The sequence below is a fragment of the Hydractinia symbiolongicarpus genome, chromosome 12 (genome assembly GCF_029227915.1).
Source record: "Hydractinia symbiolongicarpus strain clone_291-10 chromosome 12, HSymV2.1, whole genome shotgun sequence".
NCBI classification, from domain to species: Eukaryota; Metazoa; Cnidaria; class Hydrozoa; order Anthoathecata; family Hydractiniidae; genus Hydractinia; species Hydractinia symbiolongicarpus.
Window position 1 is genome coordinate 7,275,786 of NC_079886.1, and position 20,926 is coordinate 7,296,711.

A 20,926-nucleotide genomic window follows, 5' to 3' on the forward strand; every position below is an offset into this window, starting at 1 on the left:
ACTTATAAACAAAAAAATATGTTTGCAACAGAGGACATCGCTTTGTAACATGTGATAAAAATAGGCCTGCTTGTGGTGATCGTGTATTCATTTTATTAGTCATGTACTCAATGTTATTAACTTACAAATTAAAAGATATTAAGCTACACAAACCTGTCACATATAAATAAGATGTGTTATGTCACTTATATGTCAAATTGCATCCTTCCATATCTCAATTGTCGTCATATATTTATTCTGTTTGTTTCTGTAAGTAAGGTAATAGGTCAAGTAAGTGAAAGTTATTCTATCCAAAATGTTATAAGTTTTCTAAAAAATTGCAAATGAAGCCACTTTTTTAAATTGATGCTATCCAACCAGTAATTTGCAAAAGTTAAAAATAACATATTTTTAACTGTAACAAAGTGTTGCTTTGCTTTACAATCCAATATAGTTTTAACGATGTTACCAAATCATCGCGGTTTTACCGTATTTACGAGCCAGCACAAAGTAATGTTTTACGAGCTTACGTTTGTTATAACAACAATTTCTTTCGAAGCAGTTTTTCCAACCTTCTGATCAATCTAATTTTTTTCACCAATTGAATTCTTCCTTACGGTACAGGTTGAGCTATTGTCGTGTGCTTTCTCATCGATTCTGAAAATTCTACACTCCTCGATATACTGTAATTCATCGTTAACATCGAGTTGCTTTTTGCACCGCAGGTAAATAAGCACTTAAAAGCTTTTTTGAACGCTGGACTAATCAGTGCATATATAACACAATTCACTGCTGTATTAGCGAGTATAAGGAGCTGAGAAGCTCTCCAAATCATCTGATGAATATGAACCTTGAAATAAAGTAACAGCCGAATAAAAATAAATGGCGACCATAGCGTGAAAAATATCGCAGTCACAACTATAAGCAGTTTAATAATATTTGCTCTTCTGTTTACAGTTCGTTGTCGCTTTCTTTGTATAGTCGACAAAGCGTTATTACTGTCTATCTTGTTAACCGACGTGCGGCTGCTTTTATTCTCGTTAATATCGCCATTACTTGTAGAGATTATCTCTTGTTTGCTTTCTGAACTGTATGTACTTGACCGAACCATTTTCTGTCTGATGAGAACTTTCGATATTTTGTAATGCGATATACACATGACAGTCAATGGAAGTAAATAAATCAATACAGAATGGATGATGTAGAAAACGAGGCGAGATTTGTTCGACCAGTTATCATTTGCGCATATTCTTTTCTTGTTTTTATTTATTTGTCCGGATGGCTCCTCTAATCGTACGGAATAGCCGTAAAACAAGGGAGAGCAAAATATAAAAGCGATGAGCCACAACCCAGCAGATATATATAAACTTTGTTTAAACGTACGTTTTCGTTTGTACGGATAACATATGGAAACGTATCTTTCTACAGCGACTGCAACAAGTGTCAAAACTGATATCGTGTATGCAATTTCAACAAAAGTGCTTTGAATTCGACATACTGCATCTCCGAATCTCCACTCATCAAACAGAAAAGTTAACCCGTCAAATAACGAAAACAAAATAAATAAAATGTCAGCTAATGCTAGGTTAGCTAGAAATCCATTCACAACACTTTTCATGTGTTTGAACTTAAATACAGCTACCATTATCAATACATTACCAATAAACCCACTCAGGAATACAATACCGTAGTAGATAGAAAATATAATAGTGATTGTGATGCCAGCTTTATCACTGTCTTCGGCTATGGTTGTGTTAGCCATCGATCAATAAATTTTTTAACCAGTGAATCTATAACAGAGAATAAAGTAATGTTATACCTTGTGGAAAGATCGAAGATGTCCTTAGCTTGCCATCAATAATGTATGGATAGTTGGTCTATCCACCATGATGTATGTATAGAGTAAAAATGTTAAAAAACACATTGACCAAGGTGGTCATATAGTGCTACTCTTTGTCTTGTTTCTTACACATCCACTAAAACCTAATAAACAGAGCTCTTATGTGAATATCTACCTATACATCATAGATTATTATATTTATATATTTATTTATATGTTATAACTCCATAAATACTAATGCTGTAGATAAATTCTTTTGATTTGTATACCATGTGTGCTAAGATTATTGTTTCGTTAATATAACTTCTGCCATTGGAAGGATCAGCTCCTAACGCTACAAAAAGACATGGTGGCGTATATTATATTTTGATTGTCACACTTTCTATTTAAGCCTCTTTTTGTTTTAAACTGTCAATAAAAAAGAAAGACAAATATATATAAGAAATAAAAAACAAAATAGCATAAAAAAAATTGTATTCATTCATAACTTAGGGATACGAATGTTATTGACAAACACAATAAAAATATTTATATGTGACATAAAAAACCCTTGAAAATAAACAATGCTGAGTCGTGTTGATATTAGACGGTTTGTCACGATGAAGGTGTTTTTATAAGACCACCTACTTGTCTTTTTTGATTTTAAATCTTTGTAGAATTGTTGTCAATCGTGACATAATCAGTGGTAGCGAAGTGTAGAGATTTAAATTATAAAAATAAATTTTAGGAAAGCACGCATTAGGTATGGATGAACACTACACATTCTGTTGAAGAAACGTCAAAATTCTGATGAAGGCGAATTTTCGTGTTTGTTTGCAAAACTTGAGCCTATAATCAACTTGAGCGTATAATCGATCTTGAAGCTGCTCTACTCAAAGGATCCTATTTCTGTGACATTTTAACATATTTTTGACTTCAAAATGACTTATAACATGATTGTATTGCAGAATGCCACTAATCTCTTTTGCAACGAGAAACGTGAAGTTTAAACAGAAGTTAGATGGAATTTTTGACGTCTAAGTTATCTTCTATTTGATTTTGTTTTTTTCTAATACTTCTCCTTCTCATTCATTTGGTCAAGCGAGTTTTAAAAATGGTCTAAAGTTTTGACTAATCTGAGGAGCGACACAACCTAAAATAATATATCTTTTTTAAAGAATTATTCTGATAAAATAAGTATTAGTAAAAATTATTATAATATTCTGTCTGTTTGTCGGCCAAAAACGAGTCGTGCTAAACTTGAAATCGCCACAAAGGCTAATCTGTTAACTAATCTGTTAGCTTTTTAACGTTACGTCACGACGCAAATACAATTGTAGCCAGTACATTGCACTTATAAATTTTGCTCCTAGTAATTTGGAAGTAGGTAGAAATAACATCTCTCACGTTGATAACAGGGCCGTTGGGTTGATGGATCATCAAAACATCTTTAAATCTTGTATCTTTGTAACCGTTCGTCAAAAACACATGGTTTTGCATATTTTCTTGATCAGCGTAATAACAATAATAATTCCGTCTGTCTGTGACGTTTTATTTTTCTTTAAGAAAATATGGAGACATGGACAAAATGTCGGAGAATTAACATTACATTACCCATTTCGTTTAAAATAAGTAGTTACTGAAGTTGTCAATTTTATTTCTACCTTTTAATCGAAATTAAAAAAAAATCGATTTTAATAATAATAATAATAAAAGAATCATATTTACTAAAATCTTAATTTAATTTGATCTTTGAACCATTTTCAGATTTTTTTATTTTTGGCTAAAGCTAGACGTGCTTATTTTTTAAGAAACTACTGGCTTAAATTGTTCTTATTATGTTCTTAACTAAATAATCTTTAAAACTAGATTCTAATGAAAAAAACGTGCAGTTTGAACTGCCATACGACGGGCCATATGAGTTGTATTTTGAAAAAAATAGATTATCCTTTCACAGCCACAACCACCAACATCATAACACGTCATATTTATTAAAAAAGCATGACATTTATAAGCATCCGTAGGCTTAAATTTTGTACTTCTAAGCATATGCTAAGCACTATGTGAAGCCTAAGAAAATGTTGTGAAGTTTTTTATGTTTTTCTTTTTATTCTTATTCTTTATGTCTGAATTAACGAGTATGTAGTGAGATTTAAGTTGTAATTATGGATGTTCAAAATTTAAATGCAATATTTTCTTCCAATAAGCATATTTTGAGATCATGTGTGTTTTTTAAGCATATATTTATTTGCCATTGAGTATAACCTAAGCATATTTTAAGCCTAAAAAGTACTTTTTAAAGCATCCAAGTCTCATTTTAGAATTTCTATTGCTTTTAAAAAAACATAACGCTATAGATTTGATTGCTTCGTTTGTTACGTCGACTTTGGATAAAGTTAATTCAGACTTTTACAAACATGCATTACTGGCATTTTTTATGAGACAGTTTAGATTCTTACACACCATCGAATGCTAAAAAAGTTTCATTCATTGGATATTTTTTCCTTCTTTACTTTATATTTTCTTTCCACTTATTAATGGCAGAGTGTATCGGTAACAATTTCTCCAATCAGGAAATCACATTGTCAAAAAAGTTTATTTAACTTTACGTAACGTTGTCATACGAAGACAAAAAAACTTAAAATGTCTAGGGCACTTTACTGTCTTCTCACGAGAAGATAAAAAAATTGTGAAAAGGATTTTTAAAACTAAAGAAGTTTAAAAAGAAGGATGCAAGTAGAAAAGCACGAAAAGAAGAGCTTGACGAAAAGTATCTGAGGGAGTAAAAATTTAATAAGAATGCCTAACAATACACAAAAGAGGTCTTTAAATAACTAATTAGCATCGAGTGGGAAAAAATTTTTAAAATACATTATATGAACGAATGTTATTGCGAAGGCGGATCGATTTTTATTCATCAGCACACCAAAAGGTGTTTCCCATCTGGTTTTTTATTGCCTATTTCTGAAACCATGTTAAAAGAGCCCTATTTTGAAGACTAAAAGCAGAACTAGCTCACTTATTATTTTTTTTCTTTGGTTGACCCCTAACAATTTCCATTTTCATTCTTTTAAGTTGAAATTTGAAAACACAAAAATAATTATTATAATTATTATTTTCACCAAATACACGTAATTTCTCAAAAGTTGTCAATACTCCAAGCAGATTTTCTTCAAACTAAAATTTTATATATAACAATCCATCAAGTGATAAAATACGCCAATATACAAAATATGAGAAAAGAACGCACACGTATCTACATGTGTAGCCGACATCCATGAGTAAAATTTTCAAGAGAGTATTTCCTATGAGTCAGCTGAATCCTTTTACATCCACTCAATTGAATCTCTTTGCAAGTCAAAAAGACATTTTTGCACATACTATAATTTTACCATTAAAGAAATTTAATCTTCTTAAGAGATAATAGATAGCATTATAAAGAAATTACGTCGAGCAATTATATAAGCAGTCAGATGTCAAAATTAAACTTTCTCAAGCTTGTCAATAAATGTCTTACTCTAAAGCCGGTAGGTTCTCTTTTTAAACCTGCTTTGCTATGAAAAATTATGCGTTATGTAGAAATTTATTGTATTGAGTAGGACAATATTTTAAAAATACAAAGTATGAACGAATGTTATTGCGAAGGCGGATCGATTTTTATTCATCAGCACACCAAAAGGTGTTTCCAATCTGGTTTTCAAATTTTTTTTTTTGCCCATTTCTGAAAGTCCAATTTAAAAGAACCCTTTTTTGAAGACTAAAAACAGACTAGGTCACTTATTATTTTTTTTCTTTGATTGACCCCTAACAATTTCCATTTTCATTCTTTTAAGTTGAAATTTGAAAACTCAATAATAATTATTATAATTATTATTCTCACCACATAGAAATAATTTCTCAAAAGCGGTCAATACTCCAAGCAGATTTTCTTCAAACTAAAATTTATATATGACAATCCATCAAGTGATAAAATACGCCAATATACAAAATATGAGAAAAGAACACACACGTATCTACATGTGTAGCCAACATGTATGAGTAAAAATTTCAAAAGAGTATTTCCTATGAGTCAGCTGAATCCTTTTACATCCACTCAATTGAATCTCTTTGCAAGTCAAAAAGACATTTTTGCACATACTATAATTTTACCATTAAAGAAATTTAACCTTCTTAGAGATACGAGATAGCATTATAAAGAAATTACGTCGAGCAATTATATAAGCAGTCAGATGTCAAAATTAAACTTTCTCAAGCTTATCAATAAATGGTTTGCTCTAAAGCTGGTAGGTTCTCTTTTCAAACCTGCTTTGCTATGAAAAATTATGCGTTATGTAGAATTTTTTTCGTGTCTTATCCCTTGGTATAATATCTTTATCATTTTCGGCAAATTTTAATGCATTTATAATGAATTCAGCTGTAGAATGCGCACAAGAATTCAAGCTATAATATTTTTCATGGAAGAAAATCGTATGTCAGATATAATCCTTGATGAAATGTGCTTTGGCAAATGAAGTACTTAGCATGTTCAAAGGAAATATTGCTTTGTTAAACAAGTTTTAGTCAAATTCAAACATATCTCTGTATGTAACTTCTTCAATAACGGTCTTCTAAGGATGTCGCCTTTTCTTTCCTTGTGTTATTCCAAAGTTGAAGTAGAGCGGGCATATATGAAAAGCATTTTATAGAAGAATTTTTTATGGAAATGCAATTTTGTTTGGCCTCCACACGCTTTTTAAATATCTCTTTAATAATCGTCGAAATTTTTAAAATGCGCACGATTATCAAATGCGATATAATTATATCCACTTTGTTGCGACGGGTAAATATAATGGATAAATATAATGGATGGAATGGGGACCCGTCGATTTTTCCACGGGCAACGACTAGTTTTATAATATTAATTTTATAATATTTTTAACGAGACTGGTCGTTATTTTTATTTTACTATTTGATTTTAATGGACCCACATGCTGATTTTTTTATAAAACATATTCTCATAAAACATACTCTTATTAAATATGTTCTTATAAAATATATTCTTATAAAACATATTCTTATAAAACATATTCTTATAAAACATATTCTTATAAAACATATTCTTATAAAACATATTCTTATAAAACATATTCTTATAAAACATGTTCTTATAAAACATATTCTTATAAAACATATTCTTATAAAACATTTTCTTATAAAACATATTCTTATAAAACATATTCTTATAAAACATATTCTTATAAAACATATTCTTATAAAACATACTCTTATAAAACATATTCTTATAAAACATATTCTTATAAAACATATTCTTATAAAACATATTCTTATAAAACATGTTCTTATAAAACATGTTCTTATAAAACATGTTCTTATAAAACGTATTGTTATAAAAAATATTCTTATAAAACATATTCTTATAAAACATATTCTTATAAAACATGTTCTTATAAAACATGTTCTTATAAAAAATATTCTTATAAAACATATTCTTATAAAACATATTCTTATAAAACATGTTCTTATAAAACATGTTCTTATAAAAAATATTCTTATAAAACATATTCTTATAAAACATATTCTTATAAAACATATTCTTATAAAACATATTCTTATAAAACATGTTCTTATAAAAAATATTCTTATAAAACATATTCTTATAAAACATATTCTTATAAAACATATTCTTATAAAACATATTCTTATAAAACATATTCTTATAAAACATATTCTTATAAAACATATTCTTATAAAACATATTCTTATAAAACATATTCTTATAAAACATGTTCTTATAAAACATATTCTTGTAAAACATATTCTTATAAAACATGTTCTTATAAAACATGTTCTTATAAAAAATATTCTTATAAAACATGTTCTTATAAAAAATATTCTTATAAAACATATTCTTATAAAACATATTCTTATAAAACATATTCTTATAAAACATATTCTTATAAAACATATTCTTATAAAACATATTCTTATAAAACATATTCTTATAAAACATATTCTTATAAAACATATTCTTATAAAACATGTTCTTATAAAACATATTCTTGTAAAACATATTCTTATAAAACATGTTCTTATAAAACATGTTCTTATAAAAAATATTCTTATAAAACATATTCTTATAAAACATATTCTTATAAAACATATTCTTATAAAACATATTCTTATAAAACATATTCTTATAAAACATATTCTTATAAAACATATTCTTATAAAACATATTCTTGTAAAACATATTCTTATAAAACATATTCTTATAAAACATATTCTTATAAAACATATTCTTATAAAACATATTCTTATAAAACATATTCTTATAAAACATATTCTTATAAAACATATTCTTATAAAACATATTCTTATAAAACATATTCTTGTAAAACATATTCTTATAAAACATATTCTTATAAAACATATTCTTATAAAACATATTCTTATAAAACATATTCTTATAAAACATATTCTTATAAAACATATTCTTATAAAACATATTCTTGTAAAACATATTCTTATAAAACATATTCTTATAAAACATATTCTTATAAAACATATTCTTATAAAACATATTCTTATAAAACATGTTCTTATAAAACATGTTCTTATAAAACATGTTCTTATAAAACATGTTCTTATAAAACATGTTCTTATAAAACATGTTCTTATAAAAAATATTCTTATAAAACATATTCTTATAAAACATATTCTTATAAAACATATTCTTATAAAACATGTTCTTATAAAACATATTCTTATAAAACATATTCTTATAAAACATATTCTTATAAAACATATTCTTATAAAACATATTCTTATAAAACATATTCTTATAAAACATATTCTTATAAAACATATTCTTATAGAAAATATTCTTATAAAACATATTCTTATAAAACATATTCTTATAAAACATATTCTTATAAAACATATTCTTATAAAACATATTCTTATAAAACATATTCTTATAAAACATGTTCTTATAAAACATGTTCTTATAAAACATGTTCTTATAAAACATATTGTTATAAAAAATATTCTTATAAAACATATTCTTATAAAACATATTCTTATAAAACATATTCTTATAAAACATATTCTTATAAAACATGTTCTTATAAAACATGTTCTTATAAAACATGTTCTTATAAAACATGTTCTTATAAAACATATTCTTATAAAACATATTCTTATAAAACATATTCTTATAAAACATATTCTTATAAAACATATTCTTATAAAACATGTTCTTATAAATCATATTCTTATAAAACATATTCTTATAAAACATATTCTTATAAAACATATTCTTATAAAACATGTTCTTATAAAACATATTCTTATAAAACATATTCTTATAAAACATATTCTTATAAAACATATTCTTATAAAACATATTCTTATAAAACATATTCTTATAAAACATATTCTTATAAAACATATTCTTATAGAAAATATTCTTATAGAAAATATTCTTATAAAACATATTCTTATAAAACATATTCTTATAAAACATATTCTTATAAAACATTTTCTTATAAAACATATTCTTATAAAACATATTCTTATAAAACATATTCTTATAAAACATATTCTTATAAAACATATTTTTATAAAACATATTCTTATAAAACATGTTCTTATAAAACATGTTCTTATAAAACATGTTCTTATAAAACATGTTCTTATAAAACATATTCTTATAAAACATATTCTTATAAAACATATTCTTATAAAACATATTCTTATAAAACATATTCTTATAGAAAATATTCTTATAGAAAATATTCTTATAAAACATATTCTTATAAAACATGTTCTTATAAAACATGTTCTTATAAAACATATTCTTATAAAACATATTCTTATAAAACATATTCTTGTAAAACATATTCTTATAAAAAAGCGTGTAATAAAAGTACGTCGATATGGGTTTCTAGAAAATAAATTCTGTGGATTTAAAACTCATATAAATTTATATTTATAGTATTTTGTGGGACAAGTAGTGTATGTGAAAAACCACCGTAATCTGCCGAAAGTACGAAATAAAACGTGTTGCGGATTTAAACACTAAGCAATTAGGTCGTTTACATTATAAACAATAAAAACGTGATACGTGACTTGCATTCTACTCAACCGGTAAAATTGTCTCACATGAAGGCGAGGCTAACTAACTAAAATGGCGTCCTGTCTAGTCGTATTATTTTTTACTAAGCAAAAGATTTTAGTGATAACTAATAAGTAGGCAGTAAAATTTCCTGATGTGGTTGTGGTTAAACATATTCAAAGTAGCTATGTATATAGTAACGGTTTAATATAAGGTATTTCAAACTCCCCTATATTAAACATCATGATACCTCGAGATTTGGATATATCTTTTCGCAAGCCTTGTGACTACAAGTGTTTTTATGCAATAAATTGAAGTTTGTCTAATGTGATGCATCATTACCACAGCAGCGATTTCTTTTTCTTTCGAAATGTAAGAAAACTATAGTCGCGTTAATTCGTGTAAAATACACAGGGTCAGCTGTCCTTTATACATCGCATTTCGTGTTTCCGTAGCACGATGTTTTGTCATGTACAGGCAGAATACGGATATTATTAATGTAGAGATAGCTACTCAAAACGTAACAATTCCTTTTTTAGTTACAATGTCCCATTACCTCTTGAGTTTTTCTTTGTGCAGGAAAGTTAATTAAGAACAGGAAAAACTACAGTATATGGATACTTCTACTTTCCTCATTAATGAAAAGAGGGAGATGACAAGTACAATGCACTTAAAAAGAACACAATAACTGTCCAAAATTGGGTGCAAGCCAAGTTAGATGTTTTAAGAACAGGTATATAGTATTGACCCCACCGTTAGAGGGAAGACCTCACAATCTATATGTCTCGTATGTGAAACAACCGGACGTGCGTGTAACACATTAAAATAGAATTCTCACACTAAATGCCAAGCAGATATGTATAATGAAGCCAATATGATTTTAACACAGAGATATGCAACTTGAATTGTATTAGAAAAATAAAATTCACGAAATGGCAGTTGTATAGATTAGTATAGGTCTGGTCATATTAATAAATTTCTGTTAGATGATAGAAATTATAGTTAAAACCTAACCTTAACTATCTAGGCAAGTCAAGGCAAGTCATAGCTGTATTTTAAAAAGGTCTTATCTTTATTAAGCCTAAGTTTGGAAGAAAGGTATTGCATAAGACCTAACATCACGTGTGGATGGAAGTGCTTAGAATAAAATTAAATATAGATTATGAAAAATGAAATATAGATCACTAGGAAGTAGTTGCAAAAAATCAACCGATTTAGAATCATCAACGGACTAAAAAAATACTTGTTACATTAAAAAAGCTAATGTACAAACAAGTATAACTTAATTTTATAAATAAACCAAAATAAAATAGATTAAAGTAGCTTAGAACACTAGTTTCTAACTGTCACAAAATATATCAAATTTAAAATACATAACGTTTATAGAAGGACATTCTTACCTTAACTACTCACAAAGACAAAAATTTCTTGTTTCTGTTTCTGCCAGCTGTATTGAACACTTGTGAACTTTTGTACATCAGACATTTAATTAATAAAGCATTGACATTAATTAAGCACATTGGTAACTGAATGTTTGCCATTAATTAATAATACTAACAATTAAAAATCTTGTTTGAAAACAATAGGTACTATTTCATAATCTATAATCAATAATGACATTTTAATTTTGTACAAAAAATATGCATCGTGCAAAGTATGAGTTTCATTTTAATACAGCTTCACGTTTTATTTAAAGCTTTCTTTAGATGCAATTCACCGGTTTAAAGTATTCTTGAAAAAAAGTTTTTTTTTCTTTTTTGGCATGCTCACGTTTTCTGTGGTCACATGCGTGGCAACATATTTCGGAACGTGGAAGAGTTCATAGATTACTCATAACTAAAGCACATTGGAAATGTATGGTTCATAGGCGTGCTATATTACCATTTAAATGGTTTTCAACAGATTTTTGTTTCAAGGTCGTTTTTCCATTTAAATAAAAATCTTTTTTAGCAGCTGTTACAATTTTATTTTACGCGATGTTTTGCAACAAAGCAAGGCAAGAGATGTTGTATAAGAAATGTTATAGAGATTGAGCTTTTTGTAGTTGTTTTAAAGTTTTTTCCCATCTCAACAACAGTTAAACAACAGTTGCAAAGTTTAATGGAAACCTTATTTTTCAGGGTTTTTTATATCGAACTTTTAAAAGTGGACATTTATTAAGTCAATTGTATCAGCCAATGTATCCTACTGGAACTCTATGTGCATTTTTTCTCTCTTTAAACGTTACATGCAACAACTGGAACAACTTGTGGTATTTCTGAAATACCGATAGTGTTTGATCTCTCCAGAATGGTCAATGAAATATGAAAAAAAAACAAATAAACGATATTTACAACCATGTGGCTCGATATTGAAATCTATTTTCTCTCTTTTTTTTGGTTAACAACATAAGTACTGATGAATGAACTTTATGTAATGATATTTCAAACAGCTATGGCTGTGTGATTTACTTAAGGTGTGACGTTCTAATTAAAACTTACTTATTTTAAAGCTGTCCTATTGTTACAGCTTGTCTTATGTAATAAACTAGCTAAAAATTGCATACAAAACTCTGTAAGTGACTTTTCCTAGTAAATTATTAATAGAAGAGGAATTGTCAATTCAATTTAATTTACACATTTCCTGGTAATCAATTCTTACCTTACCTGTACCAGTACCTTGGGCTTAAATACTGTCAGCAAATAAGTAGATCAATAAATACAGTAACTATCTACTTAAAATTTGATTTTCAATAATACATTGTTGAGCAACTTTTGTACATTGTCACTGTTACGATTTTAACACGTAGACAGGAAGCAATTTTCTATTGAGGGGTCGCTTTAATTTGAGTTCTACAAGAAGGGATGCCATTTTTTTTCGAGTGGGGATCTTTTCAGAATTCCACATTCGGTGCAATAGAATGATTATAAAGCGCAAAAGATATGCATGCCGTTGTCCATTACAATAGTTGCACAAAAATCACGGGCTGTATTTGAAACCAAGCTTAACCCTATTTGGTACGGGGGGAGGCATAAAGTACCCGCGGCATTTTCAAAGTCTAATAACTTTTTAAATACTGGATGAAATTACCTGAAATTTTGTGACTTTTATTGGACTTTTAGAAAATAAAAAAAAATATTTCCAAAAATTGTCCTGTCAATGTCTCCTTGTCCTTTTTGACAGGTGTGTATGTGATAGTGACAAAAAGTCATCATACAATATTGACATGCATACTATATAATTTGCAGACCGGAATATTGGTAATTTACAGACCAGAATGGTTGTAATTTCCTATTTCTTTATTTCTATTGTCATATGATAACATCATAGGTCATTTTGTCCCATGCCAATCCAAATTCTCTTCATTGAGTATCTACTGACGTAAGTGCTAATAGATATACCAAGTTTTATTCAATGACAGCTACTAACACTAAGGTTCTCAAATATAGATTTTTCAAAAAAAATTCTTGATTTGAATTCTGATCGATTTCAATTTTCTTCAAAAGTTACAGCCCGCGGGCACTTTATGCCCCCCCCCCCATACTTACAAGGGTCAAAAAAGCCTATACCAAATAGGGTTAAAGAGAAGAAGCTTTCGCAAGTTTTGAATTCTTCTGCGTAAGTATATGATTGTGAAAACATTTCAGTTTATGTTTGTGCACTTTTAATGTTATAGCTACCTAAAAAACCGCCCTGAATATTATGTAACTGCTGTTTTAAGATGGTAATTTTTAACTAAAGAGAGGAGTTAAATGGGTAATTAAGTTTGCCACCTGGCATATGTGATGCTAATCTGTTTGAATTTTGGCAGATGAAAATCCTCGATGCAATTGTTTCTTATCAAACCTTAACGTTTAATGCGCATATAGTAAACCCTTTTGCAGCAGACATCCTTAATAGCGGACGTTTCTCTTTATGCTCAGCAACAAACTAAATCACAACTTTCATAACAAAACCTCTGACACTTGATAGCGGATATCCTCTAAAACGGAAGCCTGTCTTAAAGGGGCTACAAAACGGGTGTTGGTTTTCGGCTTTAGTGACTTACACGAAAGTCGAGCTAATGTCAGTGGTAAAGTTTATGATCACTGAGAAAAAAAATAACATCCAAAATTATAAATATAATATAGGGCATCTAAATTTAACTTAAAATGACAGTGAAGTTCTTTACATATGTAAGCACTTACCTTGATTTTAACTCAAGTTTTATCAAAAAATTAACTTAAGAATCTTCTGAACTAGCTACTTAGCTATATATTTTGAAATTTTGCATAGAAACATACAAATTTATTGCACATAAAGCCACATAGATCGTTCTCCCATTATTGGACAAAGTAAAATGATGTCGATCATCTATTTGTATAAGTTCCAGTTTTAATGTATCGCAAACCATCACAGCACTGACCCGTATCTACGAATCATGCCATCAAAAATTTTCACTGAATCTCCCAACAGCGTAGTTAGTGTCGTGAAGATTGCATCATTCGCATATGGATACAGTCAGAAGGTCATCACGTAAGTAGAAAACAAAATAAAGAAAAGAACCAACCAACAGTAGAATATTAGAGGAATTTACCACATCAGCGTTTCTACCCTTTGTACCAGCTCCCAGCGACATCCTTCGTCGAGTTTTGAAGCAACACAACATGAAATGTAAAGATTGTGATGCAGTATATATAGGCAAAACATATACGCAGTAAAAAACGGAGGGCGAAGAAAAACAAAATTGCGGATCACGGTCATCAGTTTAACTGGAATGAGAATAAAATCATTGGCTGGGAATCACTGGGAAAATAAAAGAAACCATCAATAGTGTAAAACGTGACAAACACATAAACAGCATCTCGTATTAACTACCTGGCCTACAGAAGAAGTAATTATTTTCATCTCGGCCCTGAAAATGTAATAACTGTAATTAACAACTTGTTCCTGATTATTTTTTTCTTACGAATTTTAATTTTCTGAATTAATATAAATAGATGCTCAACATCATTTGACTTTACCCAATGATGGGAGAAGGATCTTCCGAAACATCACCTACTAAACTATCATATTCAAGAAATGATAAACGTTTAACAATAACAGTAACAAGGTTAATAACCCCTCACTTTGCCCGTACATTGATTATCAATTACACTAATTAATATACAATTAAAAAAGTACACAAAAATTCTTCAGAACACAGAACATAGTTTTTAGCGGGTGTTATAATGATGCTTTATAATAAAATCGAATTTTGACAGCGTGTTAGCATAGAATTGTTAACTCGCAGAATCGCCTCGTAGAGAAACTTTTAAATTTAAAAAGTTTTTTGTTTACACGTTTTTTTCTTATAAGTAATTGGTTGCTACAAAACTGAGGCTGAAATATGGTCAAAAATTAAGCAACTGCTAAGCAACTGCCTAGGCTGAGTTTTGACAGAGTGGTAAGCAACTTAGGCTGAATTCTACTACATGCTTAGCAACCACTTAGATCAGTCTTCCACAAGAAGAATCTCTACAAGAAATCCCAAAACATCATCGGTTACTGACCATAACACTCCTTTGTCCTTGATATTTACTAAATCAGAATTTTTTTCCCACATTTTTATTTGAGTAAAATAAAAAATAGTTGTAGTGTTGATTTACTCTATTTGATGCTATTTTAAACTCATTGCCTGTGTCTGCTTTTTTACTTGCTCAATGAGATTCCAGGTTATATTACAGAAGCATTTGTACAGATGAAGCAACCATTAGGCAACTTTGAGGCTGAAATTGCAAAAAGGCCTAGCAACCACAACCTGAACCCAAGAATGCAGTTGCTTATGAAAAAAACAACGTGTATTTTATAAAAAAGCAAAAAATAAATTTGTTTTTAAAAAAAATGAAATAGACAACAACAAAAAAAAGTTTAATTGCCCGTGACATTCCGAGCGAATGAAATTGCCTAATGTGAGAATAGAGTTTAAAGGAATGTTTTGAAGACGCTGTTGTAGAACAATAGACCTTTCCCGAATTTCCTGATTATGCCAAACTCAATTAAAGAGGTCGATATTAAAATGATTCTTTTCCTTACTTCTGTGGCAAAAGGTATAACAAATTACCTAATTTCGTAAATATTTCTGTTCGTTAAGTGGGTCAATTCCGAACTGAAAGTTACGGTCAAACCTTTTATATAACCGAGCTTTATAGGAATAGCCTCGTTTTCAAAAAACTTATTTTCTTTAAATCTAAATAAAATCCTACCAGAACATTATATTGCTCTAAAAACTATATTTTTTTCATGATATTTTAATATTCTATCTGAATATCCTTATTTAAAGAGCACAGAACTATTATAAAATTTTGGATGACGTCATATCTATTATAATTTATGAAATTCGGGAAAGGTGTATTTGGACCAAAATAACCGCCTCTACCTGTCACATGCACGCAGACACACAATATTTAGATGTAGCAGGTAAAAAGAACTTATAAAAATAGAAGCGAAAAATATAACAACAAAAACAGCTTATAAAGTAATTGGTATATGGCCAAAAATCATAAAAAAGCATTTAAAATGATCATTGAAGATAGGATATTAAAACCTTAACAGAATAAAGTGTTAACCGTTTAATATACCATCTGCAAAAGTGGACAAAATATTCCATAGCGCAAAGGCATTATAACATTTGTGAGAACTTTAAAATTTTAAACATACGTTATATAAGAAAAAAGATGCTAAAAACTCCTTTTGAGGGCTGAGAAGAAGATCAGCTAAAAGAAGAAAACGACGTATGGAAATAGATTGAAAGATAGGTATAGCTTCTGTTAAAGGATTTGTGTACAAGCCGATTGATATAGACTCGGTTAAACTGTCATTGTTCAACGATTATTTTCAATGATCCTTAAAATCGATGAAACACTTTTCCCGTATTGTCTGTTTGTACGGTATGAAGTTAGAGGTAAAATTAGCAGTCGATATTGTCAGTGTATAAAATGTTAACAAAAGTAAAGAATAAAAAAACAAAAAAGGAAGACTCTTCGATTAAGCCGTAGTTAAGTAAGTCTTAGTCAAAATATATTAGACAAACACTGAACATTTTTTATTTCATCGTTGTTGAAATGTTGTATTAAAATTTTACTGCTTTTCATGCACTCGCTTGTTTAGTAGCATCGTCGCATGTTTAAAAGAGCTATCGTTACTCGGATACTATTTTGACCGAAAAACAGAGAGTGGAGATATTAACGAACGCGATTAAATCTATACTAGCCTAGGGACTTGCAGTCGAAACGCCAAGTAAAGCCACAAGTAAATGTGTGATCCGGTGTTAAATGCAATGTTGAGTGCTTAATACAGCCGTAAACTGTGCCACACTTTAAGTGAAGCGCTCTAGTACAGGTATACAGTATGTCGTGATCTAAAAAGTGTAGCTATCTAACTGTATTTAAAATAAGAATTATTGATTACAAGCATTTGGCTACTTTCACTTTTAAATCAGAGCTAGCTAGCTTGACAGCCACAATCCCAACATAAAAGAAAGTGGATAAAAAATTTTAAGAGAATAGAAATAAATTAAGCAATCTATAGCTAGATGGCTTTAGCAGGGTGCTGCCTGAAAATCTAAGTTTGCACCCAAAATCTTAAAATTGGATTGTTTACGATTTATACATGTCTAGAAAACGTTATAATATATTCATCACATAGACATACAAAAAGTAAATATTCAATATGTACAAAGTATTTAGAAGAGCAAAAGGTCCAAAGGAGACCTCTCGCACCCCTTTTAAACCAAAATGACCTTCGTAGCATGTTTTTGTTTTTTCGGGTTTTGTTGTGTTATTGAAATCGGGTTTTGCGGAGTTTTTCCGAAATAAAGCTGCGGCGCAATCCTTTTGGTATTTTTGAAATTTGGTATATCATTAGATCCCATATCTCAAAAGAAGTTAATTCTCGCCAGTAGCAATCTATTTTTTAATTATTTATTTTATAGTTGTTTGAATTCTTTGATAACATGAAGTTGTTAGAAAGTGGAAGATACGAGCTTATCTGGCCTACATAGCTAAAACAGAACATTTAAGAAATTGCCAAAATAATTTCGTTGTTTCAATAATTTTAATCAAGATTAAAATTAACTAGAACTAGAGGTCAAAAAGTCTCATATCCACTAGGAGAGGTTTCCGTGGCGGAAAGTGATGCGCGAAATGAAATGTTAATCTCTACGTGATCAAAAAAAGCGCCAAGAAATACAACGGCTAACATGAAAGCCAAAAAGGGAAGAAAGCATTTGCTTTTATTAAAGAAAAAACTTCTTTTACAAACTCAGTTTGCAGATGAATGCAAATAAAATCCTTTGTGTAAAAAGCAAAGAGCGACCAAATAAATGTTAAATCTATAATGTTGATATAAGATCTTCACGATTTTGAATACTTTTGTCGTGATCTTTGGATGTCTCAACAAACAATTGAAGCATTTTTATGTAAATAACAAAAATGGCAAACCCATTTGTCCACAGGAACGTGTAAATGTTCCATTGCAATGTTTAGTGACGGCGATGCTGAAGATACAATTGGTGCCGGCTACAGAATGAGTTCAATAGCTGACAGTAGGATCGTCAATGTAACTTGGAACGTCTTACTTCAAGAGAAATATATTTAACCGCCTTTAACAGAAAGAGAATGCAAAACGTTGCACTCGAGTTTGAACAGGGATGGAATTTTTCCAATGTACTTCGCGCTATTGGCGGTAAACATGTAATCATGCAAGGATAAAAATATTTATCTCGTTCTTCATTTTTCTAATTACAAAGAGTCATTTAGCATCGTTTTATTGGAAGTTTGTGATGCTAAGTACAAATTTATTTTGGTAGATATGGGAGACATTGGCAAAGTGATGGCAGCTCAGTTAAATTTCCCTGTAGTAAAAATCCACTCCACTTAAATAGTCTTCTATCGTAAGAGTGTAGGGGAGAAAAGGAGGGGGGAGTGATTCGATGATTTGCCTTTGCAAAGTCGTTTGTTACGTATTTTTTGTGACATCTTTTAGCAAACTTTAAAGCATTAGTTAGATTTGAATCGTTGTGTTTAACATTGAAAAGATTGCTATAAAATTCTTTTACTGTAGCAGATCACTTGTTTTGGTTGTTTTTTTTGGTTTTTTAACATTTTTCTCATACTTCAGTTTGCATTTATTAACCAATTTACCTAGCTCTTTTTTTTCAAACAAAGAAAACTTCTTTAACACAACCAAATCTTTTCGCCGTTTTTAACACTTGTCTCTACTCTAAATTGTCACACACTCACTTAAAAACAAGTACCTTAGCGTACTTGGTTGAGACACATTATAGCCGATTTTCTTTTCTCTTAGATATATCGATTGCGCATTCACGAATGATTAATACAACAATAGCAGAAGATAATAAAAATGCTGGTTTGGCTATCACACTTGTGTTTACCATCTATTATTGCATTGTATTTTTGAGTGGTCTTATCGGCAATGTATTGATATTGATAGCTGTATTAAAGTTCAAACACATGAAAACAGTATTCAACGGATTTCTTGCAAACTTAGCAATTACTGACATCTTATTTGTTTTGTTTTCCATATTCAATGCTGTTGATTTTTACGTTGGCGAGTGGGAATTTGGAGAAGTTTGGTGTCGCGTTCAGGGCACCTTTATTGAAGCTTCATACACAATATCAGTTTTGACACTTGTTGCAGTCGCTGTAGAAAGATACGTTTCCATATGTTATCCACACAAACGAAAACGTACGTTTAAACAAAGTTTATATATGTCCGCTGCATTGTGGATGATTGCTTTCATATTTTGCTCTCCCTTGTTTTACGGCTATTTCATACGATTAGAGGAAACATCCGGACAAACAAATAAAAAAAGCAAAAAAATATGCGCAAATGATAACTGGTCAAAAAAATCTCGATTAATTTTTTACGTCGTTCATTCTGTTTTGATTTATTTACTTCCATTGACTGTCATGTGTATATCGCATTACAGAATATCGAAAGTTCTCATCAGACAAAAAAAGGTTCAGCCAAATACCTTAGGTGTTAGAAATAAAAACACTGGCGAACCTAACAAAGGAAGCACCATTGGATCGACGAACACAAAAAAAGGACGACTCCCAGTATCGCAAAGAAGTCAACAACGTAATATAAAAAAACGAATTAATATCATTAAGCTCTTCCTTGTTGTGACTGGCATATTTTTTATTTTATGGACACCATTCATTGTGATTCGGTTAGCAAAATATTTTAACACACCTGTGCATGTGATGATTTGGAGAACGTCTCAGCTACTTATCCTTGCTACTGCTGCAGTTAATTGGATTGTTTATGCTCTGATCAGTCCATCGTTTAAAAGAACTTTTAAATGTATACTTGCCTTTGACTTTAAGACGGATTCGACATGCATTATGAATGAAACTACAAGGGTTCGTTCAGTGGCTGTTTAAAAATCAGTATAAATTTAATATGGCATTTCCAAAGTGCAACAATCTAAAATTAAATATAAAATTTAAGTTTTGTTTGGCAAGAGATAATTTCTAATACAAGGATTAATATTTTCTAATTCGTATTTCTTTCATTCATTCATTCATTCATTCATTCATTCATTCATTCATTCATTCATTTATTCATTCATCATGCATGCGTGCATTTTAGATTCTTTCTGTACAATAATTCTTTAAGTTATTGACGCGTCAGGCCTGTTTCCACTTTTGTCAAGTAATCTATGTGTTTGAAAAAGCATATTAGACATAATATCAATGTAAAAAGACGCACATAGAACCAAGTTACTATACGTAAGTAGAAACCAGGTTACTACAGCGTCAAAAAGATGCAATTGAAGTAAGACTTTAGCACATATGTTTCATTATCCCGGTTCGGTATTATTTTTTTTATTCTCTTTTCGCAAAACAATTGCATACAGCTATTTTAAAATTACAGATAAACTTCTACGTACTCATAAGTATCAGCATAAATAATTACCGTGGTATATATATGTATGTATCAGGTACGCAGAATAAAATTGCAGGAAAAAGTAAAAGACTACGTAGTCT

The 20,926-nt window shown here is 29.4% G+C and overlaps 2 protein-coding genes across 2 annotated transcripts in view; one reads left to right on the plus strand and one right to left on the minus strand.

Moving 5' to 3' along the window:
- Positions 1-20,441, plus strand: part of LOC130622105 (uncharacterized) — a 29,335-nt gene extending 8,894 nt beyond the window's left edge. Inside the window, exon 4 of the mRNA XM_057437508.1 lies at positions 19,218-20,441. Within this exon, the coding sequence (XP_057293491.1) occupies positions 19,218-20,320 (1,103 nt within the window). The 3' untranslated portion in view covers positions 20,321-20,441. The remainder of the gene's footprint in view (positions 1-19,217) is intronic.
- Positions 71-11,387, minus strand: LOC130622111 (orexin receptor type 2-like). The gene is made up of 2 exons (XM_057437514.1): positions 11,315-11,387; positions 71-1,769 (listed from the first exon to the last, which is right to left on the minus strand). The coding sequence occupies exon 2, from the start codon at positions 1,739-1,741 to the stop codon at positions 593-595; it is 1,149 nt and encodes a 382-aa protein (XP_057293497.1). The 5' UTR covers positions 1,742-1,769; positions 11,315-11,387; the 3' UTR covers positions 71-592.
- Positions 20,442-20,926: the final 485 nt, after the last annotated feature.